The 22,501-nt window shown below is 42.9% G+C and overlaps 2 protein-coding genes across 2 annotated transcripts; both read right to left on the minus strand.

Annotated features, from left to right (window-relative positions):
- Window positions 1–4,771: 4,771 nt before the first annotated feature.
- On the minus strand, window positions 4,772–6,467 carry LOC134219924 (gustatory receptor for sugar taste 64a-like). The gene is made up of 6 exons (XM_062698830.1): window positions 6,101–6,467; window positions 5,847–6,041; window positions 5,350–5,788; window positions 5,127–5,289; window positions 4,972–5,061; window positions 4,772–4,911 (listed from the first exon to the last, which is right to left on the minus strand). Exons 1-6 carry the CDS (start codon window positions 6,339–6,341, stop codon window positions 4,813–4,815), a joined length of 1,227 nt encoding a protein of 408 aa, XP_062554814.1. The 5' UTR covers window positions 6,342–6,467; the 3' UTR covers window positions 4,772–4,812.
- LOC134221846 (gustatory receptor for sugar taste 64b-like) lies at window positions 6,412–22,356 on the minus strand. The gene is made up of 5 exons (XM_062701021.1): window positions 22,209–22,356; window positions 21,304–22,147; window positions 21,082–21,244; window positions 20,930–21,019; window positions 6,412–6,610 (listed from the first exon to the last, which is right to left on the minus strand). Exons 1-5 carry the CDS (start codon window positions 22,354–22,356, stop codon window positions 6,521–6,523), a joined length of 1,335 nt encoding a protein of 444 aa, XP_062557005.1. The 3' UTR covers window positions 6,412–6,520.
- Window positions 22,357–22,501: the final 145 nt, after the last annotated feature.

Consider the following 22,501-nt stretch of genomic DNA (forward strand, 5'->3'; position numbering starts at 1 on the left):
CGAGTCAACTACGAGACACTGAAGACGACCTTACTGTTGAGGTCGAAATACGTATCTGTCAAGGTACAATCAAGTGGTAGAATTAAATGGGAAGGTACAAACTCGTCTTATGACAAGTGAAGACATTCCTTTAAAAAGCTCAAAATAATTTGCCTAACAAAATGTGTATGTTGTAGAGATGGGCAAAACGGATCACTTTGTTGAACGGATCAGAACTGGATCATTAAGTCTAATGATCCGGATCTTCCATACGGATCGAATCTTGGAAACAAAATGTAAGAAGAAAGCAAATTAGTGAAATGGTTTTTATAAAAGCTTACACTATTGACCTGTACATAAAACAATATCACCCTTCTCTTGCTCACAAGCATATATAACATTTATGGAATACTACAAAAAACTTTTCATTTTGTCATTTTCTTACACATGTGTGTGGCATTGGACAGGCCTATTATCATAAACAGGCCTAGCATGCATGTGTCAAATGACAGATTCTGTCAGTCATCGTGAGAATATACATACGCCGTCAGTCGATCCCATCTTCCTCGCGAGTGCAAATAGTGTAAACATGATAGGCGATTAATATGCGCGATGTTGAATTGCACATTTGGCGATCCTGCCAGGAGTGTATACAAAGATTTCGTATGAAGTCACCGATCATATTCATAGAAGTGAGTGAAAGAAAACAATTTCGGACGTAACCGAAAAAGTTAAAGCAGCGGAGATTTTTGCACCGGTAAGAAGAGTGACGATAAATGTATCTTTGTCAAAGAGAGGGATTTTACTTTTAGGGTGTTGTCCGCGAACCCAACACTGTTTTTTTCCCAATGGATTTTACAGTTTTGTTTGCTCGCTCTTATTTGGGGGATAAAATCATCCCCCAGTGTCAAATTACCTCAACACTGATTTCTTTTGCGAAAGTGTGTGCGCAAATTTTGAATGTTACAGGACAAAATGATGCAAAACGCCCCCACCACTGACAAATGCTACATGATACAATTAAAACAATTTTGCGCCTAATATCATGTTTAAAACTTAACTAATTTGCCTAATTAATCAGGACGTAACTTACAGATGGCACTTATTGCACATTTGCACGTTTTGCATCATTAAAAAGCTAGCTAGTTCAGCCTAAATTGTTTGTTAGGATGTGACATGGATGGCGTAGCTTGTCATCCCTATGGAGTTGTCCGTATGTTTCGCCTTCAAAGCACTTTGAAGCTTTGAAGCTTTGTGACGATTATGTTTTAGTTTTTTGTAAACACTCTTTATTACATGCCAAAAAGAGTTATTTCTGCGGGACGATCTCACTATCTTAGTTTGTTCTGGTCGGCTGATGGGTAATGATGCACAAATTTATTGAATGAAGTAGGTTTGTATCGTTTTTGTTGGAACGCAAACAGATATGCTTGTTTGCCAAAGTTTCTTTCAATTTGGTTTCTTAGATCAGATCTCGCTAATTTGATTCGATTGGTAATGGATTAACCAAGTGTGTGATTGGCGATAGACTTAAAGTAGTTTTATTTTCAAAACAAGTTCATTTTGAAAACTAAATGTTATAATGTTTAGGAGGTTTTTTTTTATTACAATTGCTTTGATTATCAAAACACGTATTCGTACTGTTCTTTGAATATAAGTGCAATGGATTGTAATGTGTGACAGAAATTTTCAACTTTGTTGATAGCTAGTGTCGGCTACAAGGTTGGCTAAGTTTCGAATGATCAGGGTACTCTTTGAATGTTTTTCAATAATCTTTTGGGAAAAATTAAGGTGCAATTTTGGATGGAACTTGCGAAGAGAAAATGTAACGTCATCTGCATTTAGCCAAACGCTACCACCGCGAACTATCAGATGCATCTATCATCTCGAATAAAATATTTTGAATTACCTTTGATTATCGAAGACTTCTCCCCTTTGAGGTGTATTCCAACATAGCCGTGATTCCTGTTATTATATAGTTATGAATGTGTTTTATCCCCATATGGAATATAAATTACCCTTTCACGAATTGGAAACACTTATATCGCTATGAAAAGTCGGTCAACTGTGATAAGAAGAAGAATAAAAGACAAACCATGAAAAAGGAGAATCGTTTTCGCATGCGTTGTCTCTGGGAGCGAGAGAGTTTAATAAGGAGAGTTTGATTGGTGTAGCTGTAGATGAATCACAGTTCTGCGTGGTGAATGTTCACATTCAAGTGTTTCTTGCTCTACGTTGGTGGGACGCCCGCAAGAAGAACAGTGTTATTGTGGATCGTAATAATCACAATTCTGCGTGGTGGGACGCCCGCATTAAAGTGTGTTTTCCTCTGCGTTTGTGGAACGCCCGCAAGAAGAATAGTGTTATTGTGGAACGTAATGATCACAACTCTGCGTGGTGGGACGCCCGCATTCAAGTGTTTCTTACTCTGCGTTGGTGGGAAGCCCGCAAGAAGAATAGTGTTATTGTGGATCGAAATGATCACAATTCTGCGTGGTGGGACGCCCGCATTCTAGTGTTTCTTCCTCTGCGTTGGTGGGACGCCCGCAAGAAGAATAGTGTTATTATGGATCAGAATGATCACAATTCTGCGTGGTGGGACGCCCGCATTCAAGTGTTTCTTCCTCTGCGTTGGTGGGACTCCCGCAAGAAGAACCGTGTTATTGTGGATTGGAGTGATCACAGTTTATCCAAGAGCCTCTTTCTCAGCGATGGTCGATGGCCTACAAGTAGTTTGGTGTTGCGAATCCGAAAGGTCACAGGTACACGAGAGGTTCGATTTAACTGAGAATAGATATTCGGCCATGATTAGGAGCTGTTTTTTAATTGCGGTATGGTTTTTGTTGCTGGTTGTTTGACAACTGTGAATGCACAGTGGATTGAACATGTATTCGAAAGAAGTAGAAGTAGTGGAAGTGATTTGAAGTACAAGTGAAATGTTACTTCACGAGTTGCGAGTACAACTGCGAGTCGAGACGGCCACTGCATGGGAGTTCATTGAGAGTGCTTTCCATATTTAGGTGTGCCACTATTTGTGTTCTTCGTTTATGAAATGAGATGCTGACAATACAATGGTGTGCCAGGAATGGTTGTTTGCTGCAAGATGCTTTCGTATCATGATGAGAGAGCAACCGAACGATACACAATATGCCGTAGGTGTTATTTTTTTCCATGCAGAAGAAAAGGGTGACAGCATTTTTATTTTTTTGAGGAGAGGGGAGATGTGTGGCATTGGACAGGCCTATTATCATAAACAGGCATAGCAAGAATGTGTCAAATGATAGATCCTGTTTGTCATCATCGTGAGTATATACATTCGCGATAAGTCGATGTCATCTTTCTCGCGAGTGCAGGTAGTGCAAACATGATGGGTGATTAATATGCGCGATGTTGAATTGCACAACATGGTCCGATACTTTGCTGATCTGGGGAACCGGATCTTTTGAAAAGTGAGCTACGAACTATTCGTTCACATCAAAGATCCGGATCATTTTAACGGTTCCGGATCTTAATGCCCATCTCTAGTATGTTGACCAAAATGTCGGCAATTATGTATGCAGGGTGTCCATTCAGAATCAATTTTCAGATTTCCGGTTTTTCTCGGTTGGAGAGACTGACACTAAAATTATCATATTTCATTAGAAAAACATCTTTTCATTATTTTTATATATTACATGACGGGAGGAAAAAATGAAATATACATATTTGTCATATCTGAAACCAAAAAATTAGATTCAAAATTAAATTCTTCAAATAGTTCTATACTGTTTTCGAGAAGATGAAAAAAATCAACAGAATGAAAAAAATGAGCAAAAGTTGCTCCAAAATATTTCCTAAAGCTTTTCCTCACACGCAATTTTCACGCCAAACTCTTAGAGATAAAATTTAGCTCGAATATTCTTCTGTCAGTTACTCTAAAATAATGTTTCTCAACTAACTAAACGTTTCTCTAAGAATTGCTTCAGAAATCCTTCTATGGGCTGAAGGATTTAATCTAGAATTTCATCAAGGAGTATATCTCGATTGTCTCGGTTATCTGGAGAAGTGTTTAGAAAAAAAAATTCACATCATTCCTACAGGATAGACTTCAAAACGTGCACCAAGAGTTCTTCCAGAGTTTTAGAATTGTTTGAAGAAACTTTTCCAAAAATAAATAATTCCACAGAAAGTCTTTTTAATTCATAAGGGAAACTAATTGATGATGTCAAAATGAAAGGGGTGCAAGTGACAAAAACTTAGTTTAGAGAAAAATGGGTGCAAAGTTTTTCAATATTTTTTCATTCCATACAAATCGTATGGAAGTTCAAAAAATAATAATTTTCTATGAATTTTCATATGTTTTACAAATAACTTACAAACTAAGTATACCAACATATTGCTGCAAAGCTCTACAACTTTTGTAATCATTTTCCAAGGCTCTCATAGGTGTGAAAAATTTCTCCGTAGTACAAAAAGCACGTGCAATTAAAGCATTCATCGCCACAATCCACCACGTGGCGTCCAAATTTACAAAAACATCAAAGTAGCTTTTTTTTCTGCAGGTATGTTTTTAGGCGACTACCTGGCGCTTATTTTTCGTTGCGACTAAAAAAAGCGGAGGAGTAGATTTTTTATGCGCGGTACAATACCATGATGTCGAAATTCACCCATATCTCATTTTTACTAGGAATTATGTATATGACGTTTCATATCAATATCAAGTAATAGCTTTTAGTCTGAATAGGATATTCGGGGTTTTCTTTATTGAAACGAGTAGAACTTCAATAGTTTTCAAATTGATGCTATGACATTTATTTTGACCCAACACATAAACATACACTTACAAACTTGTTGTCAATACAAACGGTGTCCACCTTCGCAGAACTTTGTGTTATCGGTATGTCGAACTTCACTCAACATCACCAACTCGTACGTTATCATGGTACCAGCCATCTGCAGTGTAATACATCCCAAAATTAATTCGTTATAATGCATTCAGTTGGAAGATCCTACCGCCAGAATTATTCCTCGTCTTAGAAAGAAAAACTTATGCCCGGATAGCGTGTTTTCGATGTTGATGATCTCATTGGTGAAACGTTGGACCTGTTTAAACGAAATAAAATCAGTTTGGGTACGAAATTTTGAATCGAACGTTATGTTTCGAGTACGCTCGTGGTCCATGAACTCATCGGCACAGAACGAAGTATATCCAGAGGCTTCCTAGATGCTACATAGACGTGTGATGAGGTCAGTAGCATGACCAGTGTTCTCAAAATCAGAAACAGTAACGAAAATCGGTAATAGAAGGTAGTCATAGTTGAGGCATCGAGTCTAAAAAGTAATATAGTATGATACAATGCATTGCAGATTCACAACATGAAGAATACTAACTGAACAGACATGTACAATTGGTATGTGATGAAGAAAATATTGGACGCACTGGTAACCATTATCATGGGCGACAAAATCCCATCGATGTAGATGACCAAATTGGATATTTTTGTGTAGTCCAGTCGAATTTCTGCCCAGAAAGATTCCGGCAGAAGTTTTCCCTTCAGGTGCTCAATCCTGTGAAACAGTTGTTCAAACCGCATGGCAAGTGCTATGCTGATCAGTGATATGAAGACATCCATGAAGGTCCACACAAACAAGTAAACCTTGTGAACAAATTCTAATGCTAGGGCGATTGGTAAACTGTAGGGAATGTAATCAAATGTTTTGGAGTGTTCTCGGGTGTAGAAGGTTTTCCAGAATGAAGAACTGTTGTCACAATGCTCTATGTACACTTCTATTGTTCGGCAGCAGGATAGCATATGCATCAAATCTTCAACTGATTTCAAACATTATCTTACATGCGTAGATACATATATAGATTAAAATTGACCTACCGAACGCAAACAGCAATATCCCTCCTCCAATCAGCCGAATTTTAATTTTCAAACTTGGACCCTTCATTAGGTAAGGGGGATGTAGAAACACTTCCTCATACATTCTCCAATTTAACATAACGGTGCGCCATTTTGTCCCAATTATAAAGAAACAAATTGCTCCACTGAAGTTCATTAAATAGTACAGTATAGAAGCTGTGGAATCAAATTACTTGTTAAAGTTAAAGGGGTACTACTACAAAACCTATACTCACTTATCATGCTGGTGCTTGCCGTAGACATAACTGTGTGGTTTATCTGAGCAATTATTATCAGGGCAGCCATCACTAGAAACGCCATAGAGTACAACGTCCTTAGGCTAACCCACTGGAACCGAATCCGTTTGGGGTCGCCACTGAAGATGCCTTGCACCGGGAAAAACGTGAAGAGCTGTGCGACGAAAATAATTGGCCTAACCGCCCCCCAAAAATCATCAATCTTCGAGTTGGAGTCCATCGTTCGGGGTTGTCACTTCAAAATTGAGGGTGGTGCCCCTGGCGAAGCTTTGCGAAAGGCAGTCGTGATTCATTGCTGGCGTGTTGTTGCGTGACCTTGGCGGTGAGAGCAATTTGTTTTAAATTTGTTTACATCGGGCTGGTGACAATTAACGTTGAGAATCGTGACAGCTGTGTCAATTAGTAGAACGAACAGTCCTGTGTGGGGTCCGGTGCCTGCTTAACTTGGTCCATTAGGACTAGCTCGTAGGTGACGAGGGTGCCGGCCATCTTTGTGGGTAAAAGGAAGGATGGAATTTATTTGAATTATTCTTTCGATGCAATAAGCGTATGATGTTTGATTAGATAGGTTGGCACGGATCAGTAAATTGTTCGTTTAACGTTAAATAATAGTTCAAATTTAGTGTTTGCCTTTCTCGTACACTAAGTGTACGCAAAGGCTATAGCATCACTTATATGTCTCCTTATGGTTTTATTTTTGATCTGTCAATCATTTAGTTGATCGCATCGTCGCACTTTAGATCGATTTCAGTTCGAGCTTGATGGCTTGCTTCAGAAATCATGAAGCCGTTGCATTTTGACGATTTTCCAACTTCCCCTTTCAAATTGATAAATTCTTAGTATGTTCAAACACAGCTGAACGCAAGCCAAATCCATTAGTGTGGAAATCTTGGTCCATCCTTTCGTGAGTTATAGGCTAGATGTACCAGTTGTGGCTATAGCACCAGTTGTCGCACTATTTCATTCATTTATTTAGTCTACATCCAAACAGATAACACTGAATCAACAATTTAACGCCACAATACACGATCTCTCCATCCTCGCTCGCCAAGTCGTTTTGCACCTGGTCTGCCCATCTCGCTCACTGTGCTCCACGCCGTCTTGTACGTGCCGGATCGGAAGCGAACACCATCTTTGCAGGGTTGCTGTCCGGCATTCTTGCAACATGCCCTGCCCATCGTACCCTTCCGGCTTTAGCTACCTTCTGGATACTGGGTTCGCCGTAGAGTTGGGCGAGCTCGTGGTTCATTCTTCGCCGCCACACATCGTCTTCTTGGTGGGCAGCGTAGTTCGCCTCCGCGCGGTGCTCGCTGGAAACGATAGCGTATCAACGGCAGTTGAAGGGCTAGGCGGCTAAATGAACTACAAACGAGGGAGCGCGGTAGCGCATTGAGGCTGACGCCAGTAAGGTCTCAATTATGTTTCTGGCAGGCACGTCATGGCTATGTGTACGGTATATTGTGTTATTGTGAAGCGAGGGCTGGCAGTCTGACATTCTACTCTCTTAGTAGGGCCGGGTGACACCGACTCGAAACGGCGAGTGGACTAATGGCTAGGCTGTCTTCCGTCCCATAAAACCGTGGCGGGCCTTGTAGCACGCTGCCCAATCCTGCCATCCAGTTTTGCCTACTGGGTGGGAGTAGGCTCAGATGCCCTTTCCTGACTTGCGCTGATCTGGCTCTGAACACGCAAGTGTCAGCCCTCGCATGGCCTCCCTGCTTGCCGCAAGGCAGGCATAGATAACCATGGGATCACTAAAGGCGACTACTGCGGTTGCTGCTATTGGCAGTACCGAAGAGTCTCCAGTGGTGGTGGGGAGTAGCCCTGCCTGCACGCCTGACGAGTCACTACCAGGGATACGGGTGGTGGCCGAGCAACTCGATGAGATCATCGAGTTCATAAGCGGCAGGCAGAACACCAACAAGAAGCTTAAGCAGAGCCTGTTGGTGCTTCGGCAAGCTGTTCGTGTCGCAAGACAAGAACAGGACGCTTATATCAGGCGTGTAGCGGCAGCAGAGAAGGTAGCCAAAGGTACGCAGACCAAGGCCCTCTCCTCCCCTAGCGGTGTTACTGCGGCGGAAGAGGCGACCGCCCTTACGGCCAGTGAGGGTAAGATAACGCCAAGTTCGAAGCGACCCAAACACGCTACTATTAAGGCGAAGCTTCGCCTGGATGGTGCGCCGGAGCCTGAAGGGCGTGTGCCCAAGAAGGCGAAAGGCACTAGACAGGCACAAGTTGCTGAGGGGGACGCAAATCCTTGGCAGCTGGTCAGTAGGGTGCGGAAGTCAAACACCCCTCGACCTACGAAGAAGGTGAGAGACAGAGGCGAGGCCTTGTTGGTGAAAACCGACAAGGACAAATACGCCGATGTCCTGAAATCGCTGCGAGAGGCCGATAGCCTATCGGCCCTGGGCCACGATGTGCGCAGCGTCAGACGTACAAAGAACGGTGAAATGATCTTGGTACTGAAGCGTGACGCGCAATCCAGCGGGGTGGCTTACAAAAAGCTTGCCCAGGAGGTCTTGGGTGACGGCGCTCAGGCCAGGTCGTTGGGTGCGGAAGTGACCCTCCAGTGTAAGCAACTGGACGAGGTCACGACCGCGGAAGACGCCGTCTCTGCCGTCAAAGAGCAGTGCGGCACAAAGGTTGAGCGGTCCTCTGTACGTTTAGGAGGGGGATTATTTGGTACGCAGGTAGCCTATCTCAGACTACCGGTGGCTGACGCCAAACAGGTCACTGAGAAAGGGAAGCTGAAGATCGGCTGGTCAGTATGCCCAGTAAGCGTGCTCCAGCCACCTTCAGTGGACTGGCGCCACCGGTGCCTTGAGTCCGGGCACAAGTCACATGACTGCAAGGGCCTAGACCGAAGCAAGATGTGCCGTCGCTGCGGCGAGGAGGGACACAAGGCGCAGGAATGCGACAAGGCACCTAGGTGCCTTATCTGCGCCAGTATGAAGCAGGCCCGGAACCATGCTATGGGCGGGCCTGCGTGTTTCTTCGGAGAAGCCAATCGGAAAAAGCCGTGCAAGTAACACAGCTGAATCTGAATCACTGTGCACCTGCCCAGCAACTGCTGTGGCAGTTGGTCTCGAAGTCGAGGACCGATGTCGCCCTCCTGTCCGATCCGTACAACGTCCCTGCCGACAATGACAACTGGGTGGCGGACGGGTCTAGGTCGGCGGCAATTTGGACAACAGGAAGGTACCCCGTTCAAGAGGTTGTACACTCCTCCGCGGTGGGTGTCGCGATAGCCAAGATCAATGGTGTGTTCTATTGTAGCCCCACCAAGGTGGCCAATGAAACAGTTCAACCAGATGATCGACAGGCTATCGTCCGACCTAGTAGGTCGGAGCCCGTTCGTTATAGCGGGAGACTTTAATGCTTGGGCAGTGGAATGGGGCAGCCGCTGCACCAATCAGAGGGGACAAGCGTTACTCGAGGCACTTGCAAAACTCGACGCAGTGCTTGTCAATGACGGAGCCAGTAGCACATTCCGTAGGAATGGGGCCTAGTCATGGATAGATGTATCGTTTGTCAGCTCCGGTCTGGTCTCTGACCTGGACTGGAGGGTAGACGAGGGCTACACCCATTGTGATCACCTAGCAATTCGCTTCAAGATCAACTATGGTATGCAGCGTCCGAGGGCGAGTGATCCCTGTCAGATCCGTGGGTGGAAGTCCAATCACTTCGACAGCGAAGTTTTCACCGTGGCCCTGGGACTGGAGGCCAACACCGACAGTCTAAGCGGGGATGCGCTGGTAGCTGTCCTATCATGCGCGTGCGATGCTACTATGCCGAGGAAAGCCCTGCCAAGAAATGGCAGACGCCCGGCATACTGGTGGAGTGCCGAAATTGCAGCCCTACGATCAGCCTGCCTCAAGGCTAGACGTAGGACGCAACGAGCCCGCACCGAGGAGGAAAGAGCGGTCCGCCGGGAAGTGTTTCGAGCTGCGAGACTGGCCCTTAACAAGGCCATTAAGAGCAGCAAGAGAGCGTGCTTCGACAACCTGTGCGAGGGTGCCAATGCGAATCCGTGGGGTGACGCCTATAGGATCATGATGGCCAAGACCAAAGGGGGTCTTCACCCCCCAAACGGTCACCGGACCGGTTGGCGAGGATTATCGAAGTACTCTACCCGTCTCGAGCCACAAGTCCCTGGTCACCTTCTGCGCTGCAAGGCGCTGGGAGTGTGGCCGAAATGGTGGCTCCGGTGACGAACGAAGAGTTACTCGCAGTAGCTAACACCCTTGCGATGAACAAAGCTCCAGGCCCCGATGGAGTTCCAAACAGTGCACTCAAGGCAGCGATCATAGCGAACCCGAACATGTTCAGGCTAGCTATGCAGAGATGCCTGGATGAGTGTCGTTTCCCTGAGAGATGGAAAAGGCAGAAGTTGGTACTGCTGCCGAAGGCCGGAAAGCCTCCGGGCGACCCATCGGCGTACAGACCAATTTGCCTGATCGACACGACGGGTAAACTGCTCGAGAGGATCATCCTCAACAGGCTCACCCCGTACGCAGAGGGTACGGATGGCCTGTCGAGTAACCAGTTTGGTTTTCGGAAGGGTAAGTCCACGGTGGACGCCATCAACTCAGTGCTCAAGACTGCAGAGGTAGCGATCCAACGGAAAAGGCGAGAAATTCGATACTGTGCGTTGGTGACACTAGACGTGAAGAACGCATTCAACAGCGCAAGCTGGGATGCCATCGCGCTCTCGTTACACCGGCTTAGCCTGCCGGTGGGACTGTACCGGATCTTGGAAAGCTACTTCCAGAACCGTGTGCTGCTATACGAGACCGATGCCGGTCAGAAAAGTGTTCCCATTACCGCAGGAGTCCCGCAAGGGTCAATCCTGGGCCCGGTACTATGGAACCTGATGTACGACGGGGTTCTGAAGCAAAAGTTCCCTCCTGGCGTGAAGATCGCCGGCTTTGCTGACGATGTAACCCTAGAGGTCTACGGGGAGTCAATCCCCGAAGTAGAGCTAACCGCAGAACACGCGATCAGCACTGTGGCGGACTGGATGAGTGCGAGAGCCCTTGAGCTCGCTCAACATAAGACGGAGGTGGTTATCGTCAGCAACCGTAAGTCGGCATAACATGCAGTTGTTCACGTGGGAGACGTCGCGATCACTTCAAAGCGGAGTCTGAAGATTCTTGGGGTCATCATAGACGACAAGCTTACCTTCGGTCGCCATGTCGAATATGCGTGCAAGACTGCTGTGGCGGCATTATCGAGGATGATGTCCAACAGCTCCAAGGTGTGCGCCAGTAGACGTAGGCTACTGGCAGGCGTTGCTGCATCTATTCTTAGGTACGGCGGCCCGTCCTGGGCAAGAGCACTGGGGGTAACCAGTTACCTGCAGAAACTGGAGAGCACCTACCGCTTGATGTGTCTCAGGGTGATATCGGCCTACCGCACGGTATCGCACGACGCATCCTGCGTGATAGCGAGTATGATGCCAGTCGGGCTGGTCATCCGGGAAGACGAGGAGTGTTTTGACCTACGTGGCACCAGAGGAGCCCGCGAGCGTACCAGGACGACTTCGGTTGCCAGATGGCAGCGCGAGTGGGATAACTCCTCGAAAGGTAGGTGGACCCACCGGCTGATTCCTAACATATCAAGCTGGGTGGGAAGACCCCATGGGGAGGTTCACTTCCATCTGACACAATTCCTGTCAGGCCATGGCTGTTTCCGACAGTACCACCACAGGTTTGGGCACGCGGAGGTCCCCGTCTGCCCTGACTGCCCAGGTGTTGACGAAACTGCAGAGCACATACTGTTCGTATGTCCTCGTTTCGACGTCGAAAGAAGAGCAATGCTAGACGTTTGCGGCCGGGACACAACTCCGGATAATCTTATCCAGAGGATGTGTCAAGCGGTGGAGAAGTGGAACGCAGTCTCGACTGCAACCACTCAGATTGCCTGCAGCTTGCAGAGAATCTGGCGCGCCGAGCAGCAATCGACAAGCAGTACTAACTTGTGATTGGTTAGTTAGAGCGAAAGTGCCGAACGCGGAGAAGTGTGTGAATGGTCTGCCCATGCAGAGGTAATGGCGCAGCGGGTGGCAACCGAGATCGTCACTTCGAAGCATGGCAGAAGTGTGAATGAATATTTAGGTGTATGTATGGATTGCACACGCCGCGCTGGGAGTAGCGCAGGAATGTTGGTTCCTATGACTACTGATACCCCGCGGCGTGGCAGAGGAGTGTGGGTGAGCATCCAAGTCAGTCTCACATGGTACGAAAGGAATGAGTTGAGTTGAGTTGAGCTAGTCTCATATGGTATGAGCGAGATGAGTCAGACTCACATGGTACGTCAGAAGTGGGAACCTAAGTGAAATGTCCCACAACCCGGGCAGAAGCCATGAATCGAATAACAAAACATGATATGGACTTGATTGATATAAGAGATAAAAAAACAGGCAACAATATCAAAAATTTGCACCGAATTATCATTTAAACATCAATATATGCTATGGATAAGAACAAACTAATGGCACATGATATTGATCACTTATTACAAATAGCATAACTTCATCTTCCCATGATATTTTAGTGCAAATTTTTGATATTATCGTCTGATCTTTTATCTCTTATATCAATCATGTCCATATCTCATTTTGCTATCTTATCAACATTTGATATTAATGAGCTATTTTCGTCTACTCGGGAAGGGATGCCAGAGGGAGTGTTAGGTCGAATGACTAGAGTAGTATGTGTCAGCGCGAACTGAATGAAAGAGGTGAACAGTCTCATATGGTATGATAAAGGTGGGCATACAAGTCAGTCCCACATGGCATGAAAAGGGTGGGCACAAAAGTCAGACCCACACGGCATGATAGAGGTGAGCACACAAGTCAGACTCATAGGAGCGTTAGCGTGAGTGCAAGCATGGAGTGCATGAGCGTGAATCAAGTGTTTGGGTGAGCATACAAGTCAGACTCACACGGTAGAAGAGAGGTGCAACAGAGTATGTAGGGTATGTTTGTGCGATAGAGTGAGCACCCAAGTCAGACTCGCATGGGACGGGTGCCTGTGTGAGCGAGAATGAGCGAGTACGTTTAGTACTGCCATCCCCCAGAAGTAGTACTGGGAGGTAGTTCCTGAGGGATGGACGATGGCGGAACCCAAGGGAGTTTAGTCGGTATTACCGGTATGGTCGAGTCCGACACTCCAGTACACTTCCGTGTGGTAGTTTGGCAACTACAATGCACGTGTACTGGGTTAGTGTGTAAATGCATTCTACCTTGTAAAAAAAATCAGAAGGGTTATGTACAAGACACAACCGCCCAACGTAAACTACGTAAGGCAGTTTTGTTCATCGAGGATTGTAGTGCCATCATGCATGAATATTTTTAGAAAATTCATTTGATTACTTATGTTACTGGTTTCGAACAAAACTAGCGTAAGATATGAAAATTGTTGGATTGATGCAGGCATTTTCGTCTTATCGCCATAGTCTCAAATATCATTAAAATAGAAGCTTTTTTGCCAAATTCATCCGTACCCAATCGTAAGCTTAGGCGAAACGTTCTGCTATAGTGGAGTTCTAGCAAAATGACGTTGCTTTCATTGATTTCAGCCCCTATGACGATGGACGGAAATACCTGCCGTGTCCCTACGATTGTTAAAAAAAATTACTATGAAAACCCAAATTTATTCCTCAGTGGTAATGATGCCTTTTTTGGATCCGAATTGCCTACATTTGGGTTTTTAAGCATTTGATGAAATATTTCATTAGAAGAAACCCTAGGGAAGCATCCTCTTTTCTGTTTGCAACATTTGTCATTCAGAAACATTCCAATCATAGCCATATCTTGTTTTTTGTGCATCACTAGAAATCATAAAATGTCAATCATGTACCAAAACCCAATTAATTTGGTTGTGATGCGCGCTAGTAGTAAACGTTGCGGACGGGAAAAGAGGGTGTGTGTGTGTTATTACAATCTAACTCCCACTGTCTGGCAGTGTCACTATGAATAAAATATTCGTGCAACCATTTTATTATTATCATTGCAAGACTCAGGGAATCAGGGAGCTAGAAGGTGATAGCTATTTTTACTCATATAGCTCGTATCAAGAACATACACTAATAAAAATCCACACATTTTTATTGGCAAAAATCTAAAGAAATTTCCAAATAAATTTTATGTGTGCGTTAATAACCACCCGCTATAGGAGAATCCACATAAAGGTTATTAGTTAATAATGGTTATGTGTGTTTCCACATATATGCTATGCGAATTCACATGGCCGTTATGTGGGAAATGCTATAGTCAAAATTTATGTGTGCCACACATAATTGATATGATTGGATTTTTGTCAGTGTATGCGTTCCGAAGCTTTAGTCGTGTACAGGGAATCAATATTCGAGCAACGCCTAACAATATACACTTTGTCGTCAACAGAGTTTGTTACTGACAAACGCACCTAGGGGACCATCCAGAAACCACGTGGTCATATTTTTGAAGATTTTCAACCCCCCCTCCCCCCATGTGGCTTATCGTGGTCATTTGGCAGACCCCCCCCTCCCCCCCTATGACCACGTGGTTTTTTTTTCAAGTACAAAAATTAAAAAAAAACCTTATGTAACTAAAACATATGGTTAATCCGATCAATTTTGAAAATGGACAATTTCAATTGATTCAAAACCAAAATAAACCCAGCATGGAAATTATAAATTTTCATGAAGTCGAAAATTTTGATGATTTTATTATGTTGTAATGTGTATCAGGTATTAGGATATCTAGAACTCGCACACCTTCAATGCATCAGGAGGATACAAAAAAATGTGGACTCGCGAATATCTTTTAAAATTTTCGAGAAAAATGTATAATGGTTTAGAAATTTTCTAAAATATCCCTACATTTTAATTTTTTTAAATTTTTTCATTAGTGTTTTTTTTTAAATAACTATAAAGTTCATCATTGAATATCCCTATAGTTTCCTTAGAGTATTTGGGACCTTTCATAGCTCTGAAGATACTGGAAATTATTAAGATATTAACCTCAGCGAAGCATCTGAACTGAACTCCTACAACGAAAAGTTTATCAGAGAATCACAAAGTTAATATGTAATCTTAGAGATGCAAATAAAACCTCCTACTGTTGTTTCTTTTGAGTAGTATTCCTGTAGAAATTTCAGTATTGTTTTTAGAATCATCAATATTAGAAATAAATAATTATAAATTTTTTTTTAATTGTTCATTGCTAATATTGATTTATTCATGAAAATTTTGTATTTTTCGTTGAACATTTTGATTTCTTTCTGGAAAATTCTTATTTCATAATTACAATTTTTGCTTTTACAAGTGCTAATTTATTATTGTTGTGTGTATTATTGTTCTTTTTTGGTAATTTCCTATTTTATTATGGAAAATTTCTATTTTTTCTCTACTAAAGAGATTTTGAATCCAGAGCTGGCTCTCTCAAAATTTATAATTCTTCATTGAAATTTTATTTTGATATCGACTCGTGGAAGCCAATGATGCCATACCAAAATATTTTCTCGGTCACTCTGATGGTTCTTTCGAATAATTTCCCAAGGAACTTCTATTCCACATCTCGAATATGCTTCAGTCAATGGTCCTTTCATAAGCGACTCATAGAGGAATGAATGTATTATAGACCAATTATTATTTTGGAGTTCGGATCATTCGATTTATCTAATTAACCAACTTATGAATGATAATTTCGGGTACCTTGTCTCTTGGATCTCATGTTAATGGAAATTAGGATCATATGCTTATTTCATCGGATTGGGTATATACCGATGATGAGAACATTGCAAATGTCTTGATTGATCTGGTAGATTCGTGGGCTGAACTTGAGAGCATTTTGAAGTACCTTGAGCATATCGTATTACTGAATATTAATCACTGACTTAACGTTCAGGATGGTCCATCTTATATGACCACCCATCTGTTCAGAATGATTCAAACATTTAAACTTTATTTACATGCTCTTAGAATCGAAATCTTCCCAAGGTTTCGGATATCTGATATCATGGTCAGTCAAATTTGAGCTCCCTTATTTTTTCTGTAAAGCCAATATCTAGATGAACAATTTTACTGAAGAAAATGGTGGCCAATCTCTCTTTTGTGATTTTATAGACAATCTAAAATGCTGGGCATATATGACCCATCATTCCTGAAAGGGTTGATATTTGTTTTGGAATTCAATTTCAATCGTAATTATAACACTATTTTTTAACCTAGATTGTTTTATGAATTGGAGTGTTTTTTTTTCTGGAACACTGCCACTTTTTTTCATATCGCAGAATTTTCTATATATCATATGCAAGCTTCTCTATGTCATAACCTTTTTCATGCACACTACTAGAATTTTGTGAATTTAGAACATTGAGGTGCACTTAGGGTGTCGAGAATGTTTCCCACCCGAAAACATCCTAGACAGGAACAAGAATCGAACTCGTTTTCACCGGATTGGCAATCCTCGCGAAGCTAACTGGAGACTGAACATTTTGAAGTGTACTCCTTAAATTGTTTGAAAAACTTCTTTTGTAAATGAAGAAGAATTTCTGGTGAAGATTCGGAAGAACTTGTCGAAGAAATTCATTAGAATGTTTTTCCACCGAAAATTATATGTATTTCCCACGGGACTGTTTTTAATTTTCAGACAGAATGCACATGGAATTTTTTTCGGAGTTTCAAGGAATTTTTTTCGGAATTTACACTAGAGATGTTTTGCTTTTTTTTTCATTATCAATTTGTAGCAAAATTTCCAAGCAAAATTTTTCAGAGGGATTTGTTCAAAAAAAATTCTGAATGCCAGCACTTTATCAGGATTTTATGAAGTAATGTCAAAGTTTTTACAGGAAATTTCTTTACTTGATTTTTCCTGAATATCCACAAGAAATTCTTTTGAATTTTTCTTCTTAAGATTTTTTCTTGGATTATTGTAAAAACATGAACATTTTTCAAAATTTTAGCTGCAGTCCGCTGATGCAAAAGTGTCGGCGGCGTGATGCCAAAAACCATCTGCGGCGGATTTTTTTAAATATATTTTTCCATTTTTCCTTTCTGACTGAATGGCAACCTGTTTTTTCGTTTATTTGTGTATGGATATAGGATCTTAGGCTAAGATGGTCTAATAATGCAGATATGCATCGGCGTTGCGACCGACGCTGCGTTATCGATTTTTCTCGATGCACACCTACGTCTTTTTAACGCTGAGTTGAAAAGACGCTACGTAGGCATCGGCCCTTAGATGCGCTTTGCGTTTAATGATTAAATCATTGAATTTCAATAATTTGCATTTTTTACACAGCTATTGTTATTCACCAAAAGTTTTTCGTGTAAAAAACCACGTGGTTCAAGAGCAACACCCCCCTCCCCCCATGTGGCTTATCGTGGTCATTTTCCAAACCCCCCCTCCCCCCATATATGACCACGTGGTTTCTGGACGGCCCCTAGCGACAAACCTTTATCAGAACCCGAACAAAATATGACAAGAATCATTTGCCTTGCATGATCTGATATTTCCTATAATACGACGCTAATTTTGTAATCATTGTTCGATTCTCGAATATTTCCATTAAAGCAGAAACTATGATAGCATAAAACCGAAATTTGCTCTAGAAATAATGCAAAATAACGGTATGAAAAGTAAGCAACAAAATTGTCTCCTTTTTGAAACTGACAAAAAATTTCGAATCTTTGTCATTATTATCTCCGACAAAAACAAAGCTTTGTCGTTGGTTCTCTTTTGTCGCTTGTTTCGCAAGCGCATTTCAGAAAAATTGATTCCCTGTGTAGAATAAGTACCGCATGATTGCACCCACGTATTATAAAAAATATCTTAAGTGCATTCACACTTCCTGAATCAAAGGTAAATCCTTCTGATTCAGGCGCGCATTTAATTGGACAAAATATTATTAGGCCGATATAAATATTTTTTTTAAATATGTGTCCCCCCCACCTTCGGATTTTTTTGCTCAAAAATAACAATTTGAGGGGCAACAAAACAAATTTCCGGTGAATTTTGAGAACTTTCAAAACATTCTTTAACAAATCCGAGGAGTTTTTTTTTATTTTTTTTTCATTTTAATATTTATTTTTCACTAGCAGATGCAACGAATTTTGTTTCGCCTAAAATTGATTTATTCTCTGATTAGTTCTCGAGTTATGCAGTTATGCAGTTATGTTCTTTTGTATGGGCACCACAGAAAGCTCCCTTCCAAAGCTCCACATGCCAGATTTGGTGAGTTATGATGAAATTGGTGTTTCATTTGTATAGTAGCCAGATTTCAAAGAGGATAGGGGTCTCGAACCATCTTAAGAACCTTCCCCGGCTTTAAAAACCTCTGCATTCAAATTTTTACGCCGCTTGATTCCCCCTCCCCCCTTGACTTTGCGGAGATCAGTAGACCTTGGCATTGGGTAGACCATAATTTATAATAAATACGTGTAACGGCCTTATTAGTTTTAAGTTTGCAAAAAAAAGCTCAACATTTTTCCAAAGTCGTTTTTTTAATATAAACATGTTTGTGCAATTACATTGCGATGATTGCATTACTAGCAAGAGCATTGGCATTGATAACAATTGATCGTCTCATCGTCTCATGCCTGCACAAACATGCCCCTATCTGCATCACACCATGCACTACATTACGCATTTTTGTTATATTTGTTTCGACCGCGGTCACTGGTCTGGCTCCATTGTTCTACTTTTTGTGCGAAACACCGCACAAAACGCAGAATCCAAAAGCCAACCGCACTGAACGGCGACGGCCGAAACGAGACTCTTGCGGACAAGAAAAGAAGGTGCTGCCAAAATGATCCGATACCCTATTTTAACGTTCATACTGACAAATTGGTAGATAATTTCCGAGTCGATTGATATATGAATCTCAAAAATCCATCGGAAGACAAAGGCGCTATTAAAGTTCGAAATCTTACATGATTTCGTGACGGTCTCGAATTTGGAAATTTTCATTTGTCACCCTGTATCCGAGTCTTCCCCTTAGACGTAGTTTACGTCAAAAAAAAATACACGTCGTCTTCTTGCACACCGCTAAAGATGGTCCTAAGCACCCGTCTCTCGAATACTCCGAGTGCTTGCAAGTCCTCCTCGAGCATTGTCCATGTTTCATGTCCGTAGAGGACAACCGGTCCTATTAGCGTCTTGTACATGAGACATTTGGTGCGGTGGCGAATCTGTTTTGACCGCAGTTTCTTCTGGAGCCCGTAGTAGGTCCGACTTCCACAGATGATGCGCCTTCGTAATTCACGACTGACATTGCTATCAGCCGTTAGCAAGGATACGAGGTAGATGAATTCATCGACCACCTCGAAGGTATCCCCCTTCTATCGTTACACTGCTTCCCATGCGGGCCCTGTCGAGCTCGGTTCCGCCCACAAGCATGTACTTTGTCTTTGACGCATTCACCACCAATCCAACAGTTCTGCCACCTTTGCAAATGTTCGGCCGACAATGTCCATGTCATCCGCGAAACAAATAAATTGACTGGATCTGTTGAAAATCGTACCCCGGCTGTTACACCCGGCTCTCCGCATGGCACCTTCTAGCGCAATGTTAAACAACAGGCACGAAAGTCCATCACCTTGTCTTAGTCGCCGGCGCGATTCGAACGAACTGGAGTGTTCGCCCGAAATCTTCACACAGTTTTGCACACCATCCACCGTTGCTTTGATCAGTCTTCCCAGGGAAGCTGTTCTCGTCCATAAATTTCCATAGCTCTAAGCGGTCTATACTGTCGTATGCCGCCATGAAATCAACGAACAGATTCACGTATTCACGGCATTTCTGAAGGGTTTGCCGTACAATAAAGATCTGGTCCGTTGTCGAGCGGCCGTCAACGAAGCCGGCTTGGTAACTTCCCACGAACTCATTCACTAATGGTGACAGACGACGGAAGATGATCTGGGATATCACTATGTAGGCGGCATTAAGGATGGTGATCGCTCAAAAGTTCTCACACTCCAGCTTGTCACTTTTCTTGTAGATGGGGCATATAACCCCTTTCAATAAATATTTTTTCGACCCCTCATCAAATCTGTCAAATCTACGCAAGAATAGCCGCATACATTTTTTGTATAAGAATCTAACAATTTCGCATACACTGGCGGAGACAGAGGTGGGGCATTGTTCTCATAAGCTAGTGTTCTTGCGCCAAGTGGTGCCCCACCAAATAACAATAGCTGGCGACGCCAGTGTTCGCATATGCCCAGTTCTTATACAGGTCTTATACAGAATTGTTATAAATCTAACAGTCGCTGGTTGAGTGTACTTTGGTTCATGGTAAAAAAAGGGGGGGGGGGTGGTATCAAGTCTCCCTAGGGAACAAGTATCCCCACCTTCCCGCAAAAAGTAGCGTTGACTCTTCCTTGATCGAATGGTCCAAATATTGAAAATTCATCGAAAACCGGCAATTTTCGCGACGGTCTTCAATTTCCGCAATCTCAATAATAATGAATTTGAAGATGGATACCTGTTGCAAGGATTAAACAAACGTGTTTGAATAAAACGTTTTGGATTTTTTCTGATTGAGCATTGTTGATGACGGATAGTTTTGAGCGCAGTTTAACAATCACCAGATAATGGTAAGCATATGGGTGGATTGAACAAACCAGACTACATCCTAGATTGAACACACAAACAAAATTTCTTGGATAATTAAGATAAGATGACCCAACCAAACTGAGAGTACATAGTGTAGGTGAAAAAATGTTGTAGTGATGAATATGCATCATTATGTAACGGCTATAATTATGACAAAAACTTGTTTGAATCTAAGAAAGTTCAGAAATCTAAAAGCTACTTACCGCTAATATGATCTGTCTTTTGAGGTAGAAAAACTTCTTACCGGACAAAGTATTCTCACCAGACGCCACATCATCCGTTAGCCGCTGTAACTGTAATCAGTCGCCAATCAACGATCATACTATATTATGCTTCCACATCATGTATTTCTTACATCAAGGCCCCAGTACTTGGACGGTACATTCCTCAGTATGTTCAACGGACTCATGGAAGCCACATGCACTCCGGATCCAATATACAGCATACAAAGAGTACGGAATATTAGCAACGCCAATGAGTACCAGAAGTAAACCATCGTCATGAATGCTGGTCGGCGTCTGCGAAATATGTCAAACTTCTAGTATTTCTGTTGTGCATTATCATTTCGATACTCAACTGAAATCCATTGAATAGCTGCGTTGCAATGAAGTACATGTCATTGGCACACGATAGCAGGATCAGATGACCAAAATTGTCGTCCAGATAAGCCACCAGCTGAGAAACGGCCACATAGTCCGTTCGAATTTCTCGCCAGAACGTGGTTGAATAGGGTGTACCCTGCATGCTAACAAGCCGCTGATAGATTTGCGTGTATCTAAACTGAGCCGCATAGCTGAAGCAGATTATGAATAGGTCCAAATACGTCCACGTGTATCGCAGACAACGGTTTATCCATTCTATAAACATTACGGTTCCAATATTGACCGGGACGTGATGAAATATTTGCGGGTGATCCCGAACGTAAAAGTTTTCCCAGAAACTGATCTGCGTCCGATTGCAATACTTCATCTGTACGATGTTGTCCTGATATGCGGAAAAGTAATTCAAGAAGTCCTCAGCAAACGCCAAAACCATTATTCCGGAAATGACCATTCTGATTCTCCAAGCAAGATTGAAACGTGTCGTCCTCTGTGTCAGTTTTGTGTAGACATCTTTGAGCATTAATTTTTCGCAGTTGGCAAATTCTTTCAACACCTTATGCCACTGCAAAGCAATCAGCATGAACAGGACCGTTATGGCGTAGTTGAACACCAGATAGAACATATCAGCAAAAGAGCTGACATTCAGCCCTTTCAAGATGAACCGCCGGCAGGCCAAAATAGTGTAAATGCCGGCTGATAGCAAGTAGAACGAAGAATACATAAATCGCACGCTTCGCAGTTTGAACCTCGTGTTGCGAGAACTTCGGCTGAAGATTTCCACTACCGGCATCAGCGTGATACATTGGCCTAGGAACAGAACTGTGCAAATTCGCGTTTATACCCTCTTATTAGCATTTCTCTAGTGGAAATCATAATTTACCAGGGGCGACCGCCTGGTGGAAACTGCCGTCAAAGGTGCCGCCGACCTTCAGTCGACCAATCCACTTGCTCCACGGTGGCAGGTGAAAATATGAAAAATAAAACTCTTTGCCAAAAGCAACAGCGGCTCGCGAGGTGAACTTTGACATTTTCATGGCGACTTGACATGCAATTCCGCGGTAGCGTGTATCCGAACTGACGACAACCGGACCGTGTGGGTGATATTTTTATCTGGCGATTTTGGTCGTAAAACGAAGGAGTTGAATTATGACCGAGTCATTAGGCTAGACGGTT

The sequence above is a fragment of the Armigeres subalbatus genome, chromosome 3 (assembly GCF_024139115.2).
Source record: "Armigeres subalbatus isolate Guangzhou_Male chromosome 3, GZ_Asu_2, whole genome shotgun sequence".
In the NCBI taxonomy this organism is placed as follows: Eukaryota; Metazoa; Arthropoda; class Insecta; order Diptera; family Culicidae; genus Armigeres; species Armigeres subalbatus.

Coding starts and splice junctions, on each gene's coding strand:
- LOC134219924 (XM_062698830.1), bottom strand. CDS start 6,341: ATGGACTCCAACTCGAAGATTGATGATTTTTGGGGGGCGGTTAGGCCA. Junction 5,062..5,126: donor TGAGTTCATGGACCACGAGC/GTACTCGAAACA, acceptor TCGTTTAAACAG/GTCCAACGTTTCACCAATGA. Junction 4,912..4,971: donor GACGAGGAATAATTCTGGCG/GTAGGATCTTCC, acceptor ATTACACTGCAG/ATGGCTGGTACCATGATAAC.
- LOC134221846 (XM_062701021.1), bottom strand. CDS start 22,356: ATGTCAAAGTTCACCTCGCGAGCCGCTGTTGCTTTTGGCAAAGAGTTT. Junction 22,148..22,208: donor CCACCAGGCGGTCGCCCCTG/GTAAATTATGAT, acceptor GAATTTGCACAG/TTCTGTTCCTAGGCCAATGT. Junction 21,020..21,081: donor CCAAGTACTGGGGCCTTGAT/GTAAGAAATACA, acceptor GACTGATTACAG/TTACAGCGGCTAACGGATGA.